Source organism: Balaenoptera ricei, chromosome 3 (genome assembly GCF_028023285.1).
Source record: "Balaenoptera ricei isolate mBalRic1 chromosome 3, mBalRic1.hap2, whole genome shotgun sequence".
Lineage (NCBI taxonomy): Eukaryota > Metazoa > Chordata > Mammalia > Artiodactyla > Balaenopteridae > Balaenoptera > Balaenoptera ricei.
The window spans coordinates 173,960,254-173,976,858 of record NC_082641.1 but is presented as its reverse complement, the minus strand read 5'-3'; the positions used below and the strand labels follow the sequence as shown (position 1 = coordinate 173,976,858).

General features: G+C 54.5%; 1 protein-coding gene across 7 annotated transcripts; it reads left to right on the top strand.

Moving 5' to 3' along the window:
- The first annotated feature begins 1,932 nt into the window (after window positions 1-1,932).
- Window positions 1,933-14,313, top strand: GIPC1 (GIPC PDZ domain containing family member 1). Of its 7 annotated transcripts, none has more exons than XM_059918318.1 (10): window positions 1,933-2,038; window positions 3,787-3,841; window positions 5,470-5,524; window positions 6,994-7,081; window positions 10,409-10,729; window positions 11,630-11,815; window positions 11,912-12,092; window positions 12,841-12,953; window positions 13,278-13,359; window positions 13,496-14,313. In XM_059918318.1, exons 5-10 carry the CDS (start codon window positions 10,442-10,444, stop codon window positions 13,645-13,647), a joined length of 1,002 nt encoding a protein of 333 aa, XP_059774301.1. In that variant the 5' UTR covers window positions 1,933-2,038; window positions 3,787-3,841; window positions 5,470-5,524; window positions 6,994-7,081; window positions 10,409-10,441; the 3' UTR covers window positions 13,648-14,313. The 7 variants fall into 7 exon arrangements, with proteins under 7 accessions (XP_059774301.1, XP_059774303.1, XP_059774306.1 ...); XM_059918316.1 differs by lacking the exon at window positions 1,933-2,038 and adding an exon at window positions 3,131-3,235; XM_059918320.1 differs by lacking the exon at window positions 3,787-3,841 and having other exon boundaries at window positions 1,934-2,038.
- The last annotated feature ends 2,292 nt before the right edge of the window (window positions 14,314-16,605 follow it).

Here is a 16,605-nt window from a genome sequence, read left to right as displayed (position 1 = left end):
TGATTCATCCGCTGTATTCACCAGACATTGCACCTTCAGATTTCCATTTATTTCGGTCTTTACAAAATTCTTTTAATGAGAAAATTTCCATTCCCCGTAAGACTGTAAAAGGCACCTGTAACAGTTCTTTGCTCAAAAAGATAAAAAGTTTTGGGAAGATGGAATTATGAAGTTGCCTGAAAAATGGCAGAAGGTAGTGGAACAAAACTGTGAATACACTGTTCAATAAAGTTCTTTGTGAAAATGAAAAATGTGTCTTTATTTTTAACTTAAAAGCCAAAGGAACTTTTTGGCCAACCCAATATTGTCCAGTTAACATTCAAATATCCTAGGTTGTCCCTAGAATATCCTTCATTGCTGATTTACCTTTTTTTTGAAATTTTTATCAAGGACCCAATCAAGGATCAAACATTGATTTTGGTTGTCTTCTCTCTCTCTCTCACTTTATTTTTTTTTTAATATTTATTTATTTGGTTGCATTGGGTCTTAGTGCAGCACGTGGGATCTTCGGTGCAGCATGAAGAATCTTTCACTGCGGCACACAGGCTTCTCTCTCTAGTTGTGGCACGCGGGCTCTAGAGCACATCGGCTCAGTAGTTGCGGCGCTCAGGCTTAGGTGTCCCACGGCACGTGGGATCTTAATTCCCCAACCAGGGATCGAACCCACGTCCCCTGCATTGGAAGGCAGATTCTTAACCACTGGACCACCAGTGAAGTCCCTGTCTTTTCTCTTTTGTCTCCTTCAATCTAGAACTGTTTCCCAGTCATTCATTTCTTTAATTAATGGATTGGTTTTGCCTTTCATGACATAGATCTGTTTGAAGAGTCCAGACCATTTTGTTTTTGTTTTTTAAAGAATGTCCCTCCATCAGGATGTGTCTGGGTTTTTCCTAGTTATTAGATTCAGGTTAAACACTATGGGAAGGACCAAGTTCTTTGAAAGTGATGTTGTGCCCTTCTCAGTAATACATCACAGCAGGGAACACAGTGAGGACAGCCTGTTCCAGCAGTGGTGAAGTTTTTTGATCACTTGGTTGAGGTGGTGACTGCCAGCTTTCTCCGCTGTGCCTTTTCCAAGGTACCTTTTTGCCATTGAAATTAACAAGTAATCTGTGGGCTGGTTCTTTGAGACTGAATATCCACTTCCCCATTGACAAAGCACAGCCTGAATCAATCATTCATCTTGTGGCTGCACAATGGTGCTTTTCTAACTCAAACTTTCCTTCTGTATGTATTCGCTGGCATTCCAGAACTCTCTCCCTCCATCCCCCAAAAGGGACAGAGGTAGCACTAAAATCTGAGCTCCTCACCAGCTGAGGCTTCCAGCCTCTTGAGCTATAAAATCAAGTAGGAAGGAGGCGTCCGGTGTTGCTCTGTGCCCGTGGGCAACCCCTCCCCCCTCCCTGGGCACTTCCTCATCAGTCAACAGGTGGATTCAGGTGGATTCTGCTCAGGACTCTGCTGTCCCCATGTCCCACATACTGTCCTCTCCAGGTGTGTAGGAGGCAGCTCAGACGCCAGGCACAAGCAGGGCAGTGGACACAGTCCCACAGAGGGCACTAGCCTAGCCAGAGGCAACCGATCACTCAATGGGGGTGGCAGAGGTCAGCAGAACAGGAAGAGAAGGACAATAGCTGTGCCTGTTGCCACAGCAGTTTCAGTATTTGCCAGCTGGGTGGGGCCGGCCGGGCAGCCCTCAGCAACTAAGCCCAGGGCCCACTCTCCCCTCTCATTTTGTCCCTCTGCAAGCCCTAGCGAGGCCTGGAAAACGCAGCAGCTCACCCAGGGAACTGCAAAGACCCAATCGTTCATTGAGGTTTGAACAGTTAGAGGTCTCCAAGAACTACAATTCCCAGAACACACAGCGAACTCCTGGTCCGGCCCCAGCTGTCTGAGTGGCTGGCTTGTTCCTAGAACAAGGAAATCTCACCTGTCCTAGGAACTGAGTCTCCCCGCCTGGGTAAGGTGTGTTTGGGTCTTTGTTTCTTGGACCTGCTCCTGCCGGAGAAATCCCGGTTTCAAGCCAAACCTGGAGATGGTGAGATTACCTAGTTCTTTCATTCACACATGTGTACTGAGACCCTGCTCTGTGCCAGTCTCGGAAGTGGAACGGGAGGAGAGAGGTTGCGGGGAGCGGGAACAGAGATGTAGTAGACAGACTCATGAAAGTCAGCTCCCTGAGGGCAGAGGCTGGGGTTGGCTGGGTACCCTTTGTAATCTAGCACTTAGTATGTGCTCAATAAATATTCGCTGGTCAGCCAGCAAGAGAACAGGCCATCTTGCCCTTGTTTTCCGTTCCATTGCACCCGAAAGGTGCTTTGCTAGCTGCTTTGCTAGTTCCTACGATATTGTACTCTCCTAAAGTGTGCTGTATCTCTCTGTCCGACCTCCAAGCCTTTAAACGCCCTGTTCCCTTTACCAGGAGCACATTCATTCAGCTTATTCGTCTATGTGTCTGTAGAGATAGGACAGAGCCTGGCACGGAGCAGGGGCACATTAAATATTTGATGAGCGAATGAATGAATGAATGCCCTTGTCCATTGTCCATCCAGGACGCAGGGACACTCGGGACCCTCCCTATTCATCTCAGTCCCCCGCCCGCCCAGAATGAATGCATCTTTTTACCCGCCCCGAGGACGGCCGGGCTGGGGCATGTGCAGGCCAGGCAGAGGACTGGATTGGGGGCTGCCCTTGGCCCCCTCCAGGGTCTCCTAAAGGGTCCGCTTTTCTGGACTTCGGGAGTTTGCATTCTCTCCCCGAAACTCAGCCTCGGTCAGCTGACTCCCACGACCAGCCCCCCGCCCTCTTACCACCCAGGGCACCCCACACGGACACTCAGCCAACAGCACGTGGTCAAGGGGCCCCAGCTTCCCATTGGCCGCTGGCCTCCTTCCTTCCCCGAGATTGGCCCGGCCCCAGCCGCAGCTCCCCCCTCCGCAGCCTTGCGGTGGTACAGCCCGCCGCGGCTTAGGAGGGGCGGGAAGGTCCAACGCCCCGCGGCGCGGGGGAGGTGTCGCGAAGAGCAGGGATCCCTCTGGAATGTTTCCTTCGGGTCCCCCGGGGCGGGGCGGCGCGGCGTGGAGCGGATTGGCCGCGAGCGCCGGGCGGCCGCTCCTGATTGACCGGACGCGGGCCCTGGCCCCGCCCCCCTGGTCGTGGCTGAGGGAGAGGCCCTGGCCTGAGTTTGCCGAGGGCCGAACCCGGCGCACACTGGGAGGCAGCGGCGGTGCCGCAGGTGAGTGTCACCCGCGGGCGGGGCGCATCGCGGCCGCTTGGGGGATCCCGGCGCGGACGCGCGGGATCGCGGACCCGCGGGGATCTGGCCGATTCTGCGGTATGGGGCGGCCCCATGGACGCGGCTGGACGTCTAGGCTGAGCGGGGGGATGCCCGAGGCCCCTTCCCAGAGGGCCGCGTGCCTTCCCGCTGGGGGCAGGGGTAAACGCCTCCCGCCATCGGGATGGGGTCTCCAGCCGCACCCCAGCTCCCCGCTGCCGGGATGGGGTCTCCAGCCGCACCCCAGCCCCCTGCACCTCTGGACAGTTCCCATCCCGGCGGGGACAGGCGCAGGATCGGTATTTCTGAGCCCTGCCCGGGCAGTTCCCCGAAGCTGGCCCAGTCCCAATCCTCCAGGGCCTAGGGGGACCTTGGGAGGACCGAGGTTCCGAAGATAATAATGAAAAAAATCACCCCGGCTAGCATTTATTGAACACTTCCGTATCAGGTATTTACCACATATTTATCGTTGATTCTCAATACCTCATGGAAGGTGCTGTTACTTATTTCAGAGCTGAAGCAGCAGACCCAGAGAGGTGGAGTGACTTGCCCAAGGTCCCACAGCGAGTAAGTGGCAGATCTGGGACTCAAACCCATGCCTTGGAGTCCAGAACTGGAGTCTCCACCACTATATGAGAAGCCCGGTGGCTCCAAAGCTCAGGTGTTTCTGACCAGCTCCTTCCACTCCACTCCCTCCAGCCAGACACGCCGTCTGGGGCACACCTGCTGGTCTTTGCTTTCACCAGCTGCTCAAACAGGAAGCTGTCCCCATGGCCCTTGTCCTCTGAGCTGGAAAGGCAAGGCCAGAATACCTGGGTCCTGAGAAGAGAGTGACATCTGCGGGAGAGATAGGCAGGGGTCCAACACCACTGGGGTTCTGTGCTTCTTGGGCCCCCCTGGTAAGCCTGGGCCCAGGACGGTAGGCGTTCTCCCTGGAAACACCCAGGAGCCGGTTTTTCAAGACTGATTCAGAGGCCCTCCCGCCCTCCTCTCTCAAGCAATACCCTGCTGAAAAGGGGAGCCTGGGTGTGGTGTCTCCCCCCCAGCTTTTGTGAGCTCCCAGGAACCCCCTTCCCCACTTCTTGCTCCTCTCACTGCAACTCTGTGTGGCTGTGAGCTTGTTGAGTTTCAGGCCCTTCCCAGGGAAGAGAGGGTGGGGATGCTGGGATTGCAGCCAACCTGCTCGATGCCCGGGGCTGAAACTCCTTTTCTCCGTACCTGTGTTGAGGTTTGAGGGGAGACTGGGAATGTGGTGGGGAGGTGGCAGTTAGCAGGTCTACAGTGGGCATGTTCTGAGGATAGGGGAACTCAGAGAGTAGTCAGAATGAGGGCATAAGACACATTCATTCATTCTACACATATTTATTAGGCACCAACTATGTGTCAGGTACTGTTCTTGGCACAGAGGATACAATAGTGAACACAACAAAAATCCCTGCTCTTGGGGAGCTGCCATTCTAATGGGGGGAAACAGGCAACAAACAAGTTAACAAGTAAATAAAGAAAATACTTGCAGAGGGTGATAAATGTTATGAATAAAATATGAGGGAGTGGCATGGTAGAATCTGTGGGCAAAGGGGGAATCTCAGAGGAGGTAACTTTGGAGCCGAGGTCTGAATGACAAAAAGAAGCCAGCCTTGTAAAGATCAGGCAGGGCTCACAGCCAGGGCAAAGGCTCTGAGGCTGGACCAATCTTGGCATGGTGTGCCTGGGGCAGGAGAGGACCCAAAGCGGTGATTCTGCAGGGATCTGGGGGTCACATTAAGGAGTTTAGAGCTTTTCCTCCATCAGGTGGGAAACCGTTGTAAGATTTGAGGCTGGGGAGTGACGCGATCTGGTTTATGTTTTAAAATAGAGACATGAAGTTAAATAACAGCCTAAGACTGGAAGACAAGAGTTCTGCCAGGGCAACATGTAATTAAGTTCGTGGGCCTGAGTAGTTTGGACCACAGGGCCGGTTCCAACAGGCTGGGGCAAGCTGGGGAGGCTTCCTGGATGAGGTGGCCTGAAGTAGGCCTTGGCAGGCAGAGAGGACTGGGATGTTCCTGGGCAGGGCAAGGGAAGAAGCAATAATGACAATAATAATAACAACTTCCTTAGATTGATGTCAGGCAAAGTGATAATTGAGTTACTTGCATAATCTCTTTGGATTCCCATAAGCACTCTGAGAGACAGGAATTCTGCCCGTTTTTCAGATGAGGAAACTGAGGCCCCATCAAGTGAAGTGACTTCCCCACAGCCACACAGCTGGTAAGTAACAGGGGTGGGAGTTGAACCCACACCACTGTGCCTCTTCTGGCCTGGAAAGCAAATTCATTAATCACCCACTTTCCTCACCACCATTATTACCCTCTCCTGGGTGAGGACACGAAGCCAGCCTGAACCAGGGCATCAAGTGTAGGCAGAGTAAGGATGTTGGGAATTGGTAATCAGGATGTAGTGACCCTGGGAAAAGGAGGGAGTTTGAATCTTGGCAACTGACTGAAAGATGATACAGATGGAAATAGTAGTAATTGTCACCAGCATTTATGGAACTCCTATTGTGTGCCAGGAACTGTTCCAAGCACATGTATGATTTCCTTGGAACTCAGAGAGGTTAAGACACTTGCCCAAGGTCACACAGCTAGTAAGTGGCGAATCCAGGTTTCAGATTTATGTTCTTAGCATTCTGCTAAGATGTATGGGGGGTGGTTGGAGGGGAACCAGGTGAGGTGCTGATGTGGGGGAGTTTTTTTGGGTGTTTTTGTTTTTGTTTTGGTAGTATCATTGAGTGTAGTAAAATAACTTGACAGAGCAGTACTGGTTTATTCATTCAGAATTTATTTTATTTCTAGTATCTAGAACATATAGATTGCATTGCAATTAAAAACAGATTCAGTCCCTGATCGGAGAACTAAGATTCCACAAGCCATGCGGCGTGGCAAAACAAAACAAAACAAAACAAAAAATGCAGTTTTTAAAAATGGGCAAAGACTTAAACAGGCAGTTCACAAAAGGGCAAATCCAAATGGCTAATAAATGTATTAAAAGTCATTTAGCATCGTTGATTAGGAGGGGAGTGAAAAACAAAACGACAATATCTTCGTTGCTAAATGAAGCACTTATTCTGTCCAGAATTATGCTGGGAAGCAAGGGATAAGGGACCACAGAGGTAGGACTTGTACTTTTGCCAGGGAGACAAGACCCTACTGAGGGCAGGTGGTACAGCCTGTGCTTCTCTGGCTCCCCAGAGCTGCAGAGAAGCTGGGCACAGAGACTGGTGGGCTGGTGAATATTAGGATCATTCGTTTATCCATTCATTCATTCCACAAATATTTATTAAGCAGCTGCTATATGCCAAGCACTGTTCTCTGCACTAAGAAAAGAGGAATGAATAAGACAGGCAAAACAGACAATGAACAAGCTAAATGAATGAAATATGTTTTCCACCTGAAAGAGGTGAGAGAGTGAGTTGTGTGGATACCAGAGGGCACAGCCAGTGCAAAGGCCCTGAGGCTGAACTTCGCCTAGTGTGTTGAAGGAACAGGGAGGAGGCCCATGTGGCTGGAGGGAATGAGCTAGGGGGAAAGTGGGAGGAGATGAGAGCACACAGGTAATGTGGGCAGATCATTTGGAGCCTGTGGGCCAAGGGGAGGACATTGACTTTTACTCCAAGTGAGGCAGGAGCCCTGGGAGGGGTTGGAGCAGAGGACAGATGTGATATGAGTTATGTTTTACAGTATCACTCTGGCTGCTGGATTGACAAGAGACTGTTGGGGGCAAGGGCAGAAGCTGGGAGACACAGAGAAGGCAACTGCACTGATCTAGGTGAGTGCTGATGGGACTGGACCAGTGATATTAGAGGAGGTGTTGGAGAACAGATGAATGAATGAATAACTGAATGAGGATGGTGCAGCCCAGGGGCTCAACTGAATCCAGGACGGCCCCCTGGAAGAGGAGCAGAAAGTCCCCTTTACACAGAAAAATGTAATTTGGCATAATTTGATCCTCACCACAACCAGGCGGATGGAACGTCCCCATTTGCAGACCAGGCATCTGAGGCCCAGAGAGATTGAGTCACTTAGGGGACAGCGTCACAGTGATGAACTTGGGCTTGGGAATCAGACCTGAGGGTGCAGCCAGCTTCTGTGACTTTGGACATGTGACTTAAAAATTAAATCTGGGACTTCCCTGGTGGTGCGGTGGTTGGGAGTCCGCCTGCCAACGCAGGGGACATGGGTTCGGGCCCTGGTCCGGGAGGATCCCGCATGCCGCGGAGCAACTGGGCCCGTGAGCCACAATTACTGAGCCTGTGCTCTAGAGCCCGCGAGCCACAACTACTGAAGCCCGTGCGCCTAGAGCCCGTGCTCCTCAACAAGAGAAACCACCACAATGAGAAGCCCGCGCACCACAACGAAGAGTAGTCCCCGCTCGCCGCAACTAGAGAAAGCCCGCACACAGCAACGAAGACCAAACGCAGCCAAAAATTAAAAATATAAATAAATTAATTAATTAAAAAAAAAATTAAATCTGAACTCTTTCCCAGCCTACAAGGCCCCCCCCCCACAGTCACCTCTTTTACCTGCCATCTTCGTGTTCTCCCATTGCTCACTTCACTCCAGTCAACCACACTGGTCTCCAGCTGATCTGTGAGTCTGCTCAGAACCGCCCCCTGACTGCCACCTCACTCAGACCAAAAGCCCAAGTTCTCCCTCTGGCCTACAGGGCCCTGCACAGTCTGCCTGTTACTTCTCTGCCCTCACCTTTTCCTGTTGTCCCCCTTACTCGGATCCAACCACATATGCCTCCTTGCTGTTCCTCAAACATGCCAATCACATCCCCACCTCAGGGCCTTTGCACTGGCTGTTCTCTCTGCCCGAATGTTCTTGCCTCATATCCTCCTATGGATATTTCTTCCTATCTTTCAAGTCTCAGATTCAGCCTCACCTTCTCAGGGAGGCCCTCCCTGACCTTGTCTGTAGAACTTGTCTTGTTTTATTGTCTTCATAGCATTCTTAGAAATTATATTAGATATTTACACGTTTGCTTGCTCACTGTATATCTTCTCCTCTGGACTATGCTTCTGGACAGCATGGACAGAGCCCCAGCTAGCTGGCCTTCTGCAGCACCTTAGGCATGAATTAGAAAAATGCAACCCTTCCTCCCATCAGACACCTCACCAGACCAGGGTCTGGTGCTTTTGCACAGTGAACAACCAGTGTAACTGCTCATGGTGGCCCTAGTCAGGGACCTTGTTGCTTGTCTTTTTTTTTTTCTTTTTTGTAATAATAGAAGTTGTTTGAATATTGCCAGCATACATTTTGTGCAGTGGTTCAATAATGAGATTGAGTTATTCACAGAGATTTTTTCTCACCTTCATAGGTACATTTTGTAGCACACTTTTATGAAATTATTAATTACAGCTTTGAATTATAATTTTTTTAATTAATTGATTAATTTATTTATTTTTGGCTGTGTTGGGTCTTCGTTGCTGCGCGTGGGCTTTCTCTAGTTGTGGCGAGCAGGGCCTACTCTTCATTACAGTGTGCAGGCTTCTCATTGTGGTGGCTTCTCTTTTTGTGGAGCATGGGCTCTAGGCGCGCGGGCTTCAGTAGTTGTAGCTCATGGGCTCCAGAGCGCAGGCTCAGTAGTTGCGGCGCTCGGGCTTAGCTGCTCCGCGGGATGTGGGATCTTCCCAGCCCAGGACTCGAATCCATGTCCCCTGCATTGGCAGGCAGATTCTTAACCAATGTGCCACCAGGGAAGTCTGAATTATAATTAATTAAAGATTTTTTTTTTTTGGCTGTGCCATGCGGCTTGCAGGATCTTAGTTCCCCAACCAGGGATTAAACCCAGGCCCGGCAGTGAAAGAGCTGAGTCCTAACCACTGGACTGCCAGGGAATTCCCTACTTAAAGCTTTTTAAAACACACACACACACGTGTATGTATCTCCTTAAACACATACACATATTATATATATACACATACGTATGTACGTGTATTTGTAAACTCTCAGGATTTATCCATATAGGGTTGTTTTCTTCATCCATTAACCATTCCTCAGAGGCTCCTTATTTACTCTGGGTAAGGAAATGTGGAACCTTGCTTGTCTTATTGAAGGCAATATCCATATTGGTGCATGGAATATAGTAAGTGCCCAAAACATTTGTTTGAAGGGCGGGAGGGAGAAAGACAGAAAGAGAGAGTAGAGGGAGAGTAAAGAGGAAAGTGTGTCAGTCAGGACAGGTTTTGCTGCAATAACAAACATCTCCAAAATCTTAGTGGCCAAACTCAACAAAGGTTTATTTTTTGTTCCTGCTACGTGTCCATTGCAGCTCAGTGGGGGGTTCCATTCATTGTCGTCACTCAGAGCCTGGCCTGATGGGGCCACCACGACATCAAATGAGGCTGGTCACCCTACCAGGAGAAAGGGACTTCTGGAGGCTCTTGCTCCAGTAATTAAATGCTTCAGCCCAGAAATGTCATGTGTCACTCCCTCTCACAACTCACTGGCCAGTACTGGTCACATGCCTGTCCAGTCACAAGGAGGCCAGTAAGTGCCATCTGCCTACATTCTTTGAAGGGGGGAGTCAGAAATTTTTAGCACACAGCATTAATGACTGTGACCAGTAGAAAAAAAAAAGAGAAAATGTAGGCTGTGAGTTTCCATTTTCTCATCTGTTAAATGGGCATAATCACATATTATGGTATATCACATAATCACATCGTGGGGGTGATAATATAGTCCCCATGATGTGGTGTGAGGGTTAAGATACAGAGCAGTTAGCATGGGGTTATGATAGATATTAGCTGATATTATTACTTCTGTGCAAGTGTCTAAGTGCTGGGACCGCATTTTTTTTTTTTTTTTTTAGGTGAAACAAGTAAAGTGTTTATTAGGAAAAAGAGTACGTGTAAATAGGCACACACGGGCGGACTCAGAGAGAGTCGTGCCTTCGTGGTAGTTTGAATCGTTTATATGGGGCATTTCTTCTGGGTTTCCTTTGGCCAATCATCTTGCTTTGCCTGGCTCTGAGCTGGGACCGGATTTCGAACTGAGGCCAGTCTGTTCTCTAAATATTTCATTGGACCTGTAGGGGCGAGGTGGCCCGAGGCCACTGCCCAGGCCCTGAGCCCCTTTTCCTGTCCTGCAGATCTCCTGGGCGTGCCCCCTCTTCTCGCTGCTCATGCCGCTGGGACTGGGGCGGCGGAAAAAGGCGCCGCCTCTGGTGGAAAATGAGGAGGCGGAGCCAGGCCGTGGTGGGCTGGGCGTGGGGGAGCCGGGGCCCCTGGGCGGAGGTGGGGCAGGGGCCCCCCAAATGGGCTTGCCCCCCCCTCCCCCTGCCCTGCGGCCCCGCCTTGTGTTCCACACCCAGCTGGCCCATGGCAGTCCCACTGGCCGCATCGAGGGCTTCACCAACGTCAAGGAGCTGTACGGCAAGATTGCTGAGGCCTTCCGGCTGCCAGCTGCTGAGGTACCCACTGGGGAGCCGGGCACCGGGGTCCCTGATGGTGAGCTAGAGAGAGGCCTGAGCGTGCATCCTGTTTGTGAGCTGTGGCTCGGGTGGTGAAGCTGCAGATACTGAGGCCTTACCCCAGTGAATTATGGGGAACTGGAGGCCAGGGCTGGATGCTGAATTTCATCAGGCATTGGGAGGCCTGCACCCTATTGGCTTGTGGCAAACTGGAGGCCACAGGTGGAGGCGGCATTCCCATCAGGCATTGAGAGGCCTGTGCCGCAGGGGACTGTGGGGGCGGGTGGCCACAGCTGGATGCTGAGTTCCTATCAGGCATTAGGAGACCTGCAGCCCAATGTATTGTGGGGAACTGGAGATCAGGACTGGGTGCTGAGTCCCCATCAGGCACTGGGAGGCCTCTGCCCCAGTGGACTGTGGGAATGGATGGCCAGGGCTGGATGCTACATTCCCATCATACATTGAGAGGTTTGCAGCCCAGCGGATTGTGGGGACTGGAGGTCAGATGCAACATTCACTTCTCCATGATTCACTGGGAGGTCCCACCCCAAGGACTTTGGGGGCCAAAGGAAGGGAAGCAAAGAAGGTGACAGTGGGACTGAGCAGGGAGTAGATGCAGGGGTCTCAGTAGGCAGGATGGGTATCTGTGCTCCTTCATTCATTCCACAAGCATTTTCTGAGCACCCACTGTGTGCCAGGCTCTGTACCCCGGAAACAGCAGGGAGTTTTTGCTAGGACAGAAACCCAGCCCTAGTGGGGCCCTGCCCTGACTCTGGGGGTGGTCAGGCACTGTGATGGGGACCCCCAGGCCTTTCCCAACTCTTCTCGCTTCCCCCTCAGGTGGTGATTAGCAAAGGGCACAGGAAGGAGGTGAGGGTTGAATATCTCCCACCCCTGTAGGTGATGTTCTGCACCCTCAACACCCACAAAGTGGACATGGACAAGCTCCTGGGGGGCCAGATCGGGCTGGAGGACTTCATCTTCGCCCACGTCAAGGGGCAGCGCAAGGAAGTGGAGGTGTTCAAGTCGGAGGAGGCATTGGGGCTCACCATCACAGACAACGGGGCTGGCTATGCCTTCATCAAGGTGCCTGGGGGTGGGGCACCCAGAGTCCTGAGGGTAAGGCCTACCCATAGGACCCAACAGCAGAGCCACAGGGGCTGACAGCTCCTTTGCCCACAGCGCATTAAGGAGGGCAGCGTGATTGACCACATCCGGCTCATCAGCGTGGGTGACATGATCGAGGCCATCAACGGACAGAGCCTGCTGGGCTGCCGGCACTACGAGGTGGCACGGCTGCTCAAGGAGCTGCCCCGAGGCCGCACCTTCACGCTGAAGCTCACAGAGCCCCGAAAGGCCTTTGGTGAGGGGCTGCCTCCTGCCGCCTGGATGGTCCCCCTCACTTGGGCCCTGGCTGCAGTGCCAAGGGCCACCAACAGGTGGTGCCCAAGCCCAGCGGGTCACAGTGGAAAGGGGGTGGGGGCAGCTCCACCCTGCCCTGGGGAGGGGCTGCTGGCTCTCCGCCCAGCCTGGGAGGAGGATGGAGGCAAGGAGGAAGCTGCCCCCACACCCAGCTTCCAGGAGCCATTAGCCCAGCCAAGCGCCCCCAACCCTGGCCAGTTCCCCACCCCCCAAGAAGCCAGGCTTGGCTGCCCGGTGCCAACCCCCCCACTTTTTTGTCTGGCTTCATTAACTCTCAGGAATGGGCCCAAGGCCCCTGGGGTGGGGGTGGGGGACTCAGACACACTTCCCCAGGCAGATAGGGCTGGTCTGTGGCCCAGCAGCTATACCCCCTTGGCCTTGGGGAAAGCAGCTGGGGACCCAGGACCCACCCCGTTCCTGTCCCTCAGGCCCTGGGAACAGAAGTGGCCCCCTCCAGTCTCCCCTCCAGCCTTTTCCATTCCTAGCCCCTGGCTGCACCTCCTACACCCATGCCAAGCCTGAGTCAGGAGTCCTGCCCTCCTGGGGTCACCTCAGCCTCCAATTCCTCCAAAGCCTACAGAAGCTTGGAGAAGGTGGAGGGTTGTCTGAGGCCGGGATGCCTGGGTTCCTGCACAGAACATGCTGGAATTGGGCTTCTCCAGCCCTCACCCCTTCCCTGTCTCCCACAGACATGATCAGTGTGCGTTCAGGGGGTGGCCGCCCAGGCTCCGGTCCCCAGCTGGGCACTGGCCGAGGGACCCTCCGGCTCCGATCCCGGGGTCCTGCCACAGTAGAGGACCTGGTGAGTGTTCTAGCCGGGCCCCAGTCCCCCTTCCCTGTGAAATTCATAGGCAGCAGCATCACCTCTTAGTTGAGGGGCTCTGGGCACTGGATGCAAACCCACCTCTGCCACCTCCCAGCTCTGGGACCTTTCTTGGGCAAGTGGACCTCAGTTTCCTAATCTGTAAAATGGGGATAATGATACTGACACTTTCACGGTTGTCACGAGGATGAACTGTGGGTTTCTATACCGAAAGTGGTAAAAATTGTACACGTCACTTAGTAGGTACAATTACAATTATATTCACATTATTATGATGTTGTTGTCCCTCTTCCCGCCCCCCAGCCTTCAGCCTTTGAGGAGAAGGCCATTGAGAAGGTGGATGACCTGCTGGAGAGTTACATGGGCATCAGGGATACAGAGCTGGGTGAGTGGGGGGCACCTGGATCTGGGGATGGGTGGGAGTTTGGGGGAAGGAGCTTCTAGGTCCTGGGGGGCTGGGTCCTCCCTGAGCACCTCTGTCATCTGTGCCTCCATTCTGCCGCACCCCCCCACCCCCGCAGCGGCCACCATGGTAGAGCTTGGAAAGGACAAAAGGAACCCAGACGAGCTGGCTGAGGCCCTGGATGAACGGCTTGGTGACTTCGCCTTCCCGGATGAGTTTGTCTTTGACGTCTGGGGAGCCATTGGGGACGCCAAGGTTGGCCGCTACTAGGCCTCCCGCTGGACCTTGAGATGACTTGGGCCAGGCCTGGTGGGAGCCTCTGGGGTGGAGACACCACGGGCTGGACCCCAGTGTCCAGCTCGGGCCCAGCTCAGTAGCCCGAAGATGATGCGGAGTGGAAGTGGGGCCCGACCTCTGCCCCCCTCCAATCGGTACCACCCCCTCAACAGTTCCCAGCCTGGCTGGGGTCCCCAGCCCCCCACCCCAGCCCCGCCCTGTTCCCCACCTACCTCAGCCGGGTCAGGCGCGGGGAGGGACCAGCCAGATTGGGCGGCCACCCCCGCCCCCAGTACTTTCCGCCTCAGCTGCCAAACTGGTCCCTCTGTCTCCCTGGGGCCTTGGGTTCTGTTTGGGGGTCGTGACTTCCCTAGTTTCCTGACGCAGGGCATGCAGAAGGGGGGTGTCCCCCCCTCAGCAAATGCAATAATACCCTCCCCCTGCGTCGCCTCCGTCGCCCCAGAGGAGCCCCCAGTGTGGAGTCTCTTACCTCTGCATTTGAAACACAAGTCTGCTGTGAAGCCCCCAGATGCCCTCCCTCTCCTGCCCTGCCCTGTGTCTCCCTCAGCTCAGCCCCGGACAGAAGGGGCAGGAGGGATGATGGCGGTGGGCTTTCGTATCTGAATTTGCTGTCTGGAAGATAAAGAATCTGCTGTTGGACCTGTGTGGTGGCTTCGGGGTGGGAGAGGAGGGTGGGCTGGGGCTGGGAAAGAATGCAGCAGCTGAAATCCATCCTCTTCGGGCTCCAAATTGAATTAGGAGCTGGCCCCAGCCGCCCGCCCCCTCCCACCCGTTCCGCCTGAGGAAGCTCTTGGCCGCAAGCCACCAGGCTTCCAGGCAAGGCCGGAGCTTCTCGGCCTGCTGAGGGTGCAAATCTTGCTCCCTCTCGAACAAGGCTCTTGCCACCCCTGGCCTGATGCGAACGGTAGGCAGAAGGCTGTGGGTCCTTGCCTGCTCCAACCCAGGGCCATGGAGAGCCCCAGGGCCAGGAGGCATGGAGAAAGAAAGATGGGATGGGCTTAAGATGGAGTCTCAGGCCTGCCCCGCTGAGTGCTGATGGAGAGGAACCCCACCCCGAGGCTGGGGGGGAGGAGTCATGATGCACCCCGACCTCAGCTGACGCTGGACATGTGGGGTCTGCCAGCGTCCATGGAGCGCCATACTTTGTGCCGGATGTGCTTGTTTTGACAACCCATTTCATCCTTAAGGATTGAGGCGGGGATCAGGGAAGGGCGGGGGGTGGCGTCCAGGCCAGACCTGGAGGGAAGAGCGAGGATTGAAGTGGGGGGAACCAGGCCACAGGTCCCCGCAGGAATGTTTGGGGGCAAGTTGAGAGGGGAGGTCTAAGCCCGGCCGGTCCCCATTTTCCACATGCAGGCAATGGGCCCTGGGAGGGGGCAGTGGGGAGGACCAGCTGGACGGGGGCGGGGACGGGTTACTCTGGGCGTCGCTGGGCACCTGTGGGCACTTTGTGTGTCTGAGCTAATATACAGCTCCGGTTGTGAAGGGGTGGGGCTGTGTGAGTCTGGGTGTTGAGCAGGTAGGACTGTGTCTCTCAAGAGTGTTGGTGGTTTGTGGCTGTGTTGAGGGAACAGGCTGTGATGACTGTCTTCGCGTTCCAGGGTGTTTGTGGATGTCACTGGCAGGGCTTCTGTGTGGAGTGTGGCCGTGTGACAGCATGTGTGTCTCTGGGTGTTGCTGTTGCTAGGGTGGGGGGTGACCGGCTAGATCTCGGGGTGTCCAGGGGGTGCCACTCCTTGTGTCTTGGGTGTATGTGGTGTGTACCTGTGGGGCCTGTCTTGGACTGTTAGGGGGCGTCTCTGGGTGATACTGGGGTGTGGCTGGGGGCTGTGTCAGTGGTAACAGTTGTGTGCACCGCTCAAGGGCTGAGTGAGACTACATTTGCCAGCACTAAGGGGTGTGATGTTCTCTTTCACAGGGAGCTGTATTTCAGGGTGTTAGCGTCCGTAACTGTGGGTCCATCTCTGGTGCTAGAGGTGAGACTGTCTCAGTGTGACGATGGCTGACCCCAAGGCCCCGAGGAACGTGACTGCTGCTGAGCTGGGAACAGGCCAAGACGGTGGGGGGGGTCTCAGGGTGTTAAGGGATATGACTGTGTATCTTCGAGTGTGTGACCGTGCGTGTGCCCCTCAGGGATGTGATCCTACTTCTCAGGGCAGGAGGTGAGGATGCAGCTGTGTGCCCACAGGTGTGGCTGTCTGTGGCTTGGGACGTGTGTGTGCTCATCACATCCTAAAGCAGGATCTAGGAGACAGTCCACTGGTCACCGATCTTCCTGGTTCCCCTGCCCCCCTTCAGCCTCCTCCCTCTTCCCCCCCCCCCCCCCCCAGAGTTTGACTCGCTGCAGCCCTGGCCTAGGCTTTAAGCCCCTGTGTAAATAATGGGCGGATCTCCCGGTCAGGCTGGGCGTGACCCAAGCTGGTCCACCCAGGGCACTACCCACTGCCACCCACCCAACATCCATGAAGGCCCTGGCAGGGCAAGGGGGTGCTGCTGTCCCCACGCAGGGCTAGCCCTCCAACCTTGCAGCCCCGGTGGGGGTAGTAGCACCCCTAAGCCGCCCCAGCCTGCCCTGGGCGACACTCAAACGTTTTCCAGTGTTTAGATTTTATCCGCTTTATTAATGAGGCAGGCGAGAGGCCCACGCCTGGGAGGGAATGGGGCTGCTCAGGCCCCACCAGGGGGAGCGGGTCATGGGGGCCAGGCCAACTTCCCAGAGCCCCCCCTACTCATGAGGGGAGCTGGGGCCTGGAGCGGCCCATGACCATTGCCAGGAGTACAAAAAGGGGGTCTCTGTCACCCCAGGTCCCCTGGAGGCGTGCGCTGGGTGGAACGGCCCCTGGAGGCTGGAGCGGGCAGCGGGAGGAGGCAGGGAGCGAAGAGCCACCCGGGGAGGGAGGGAGGGAGGGAGGGAGGGAGCGGCCTGTCGGA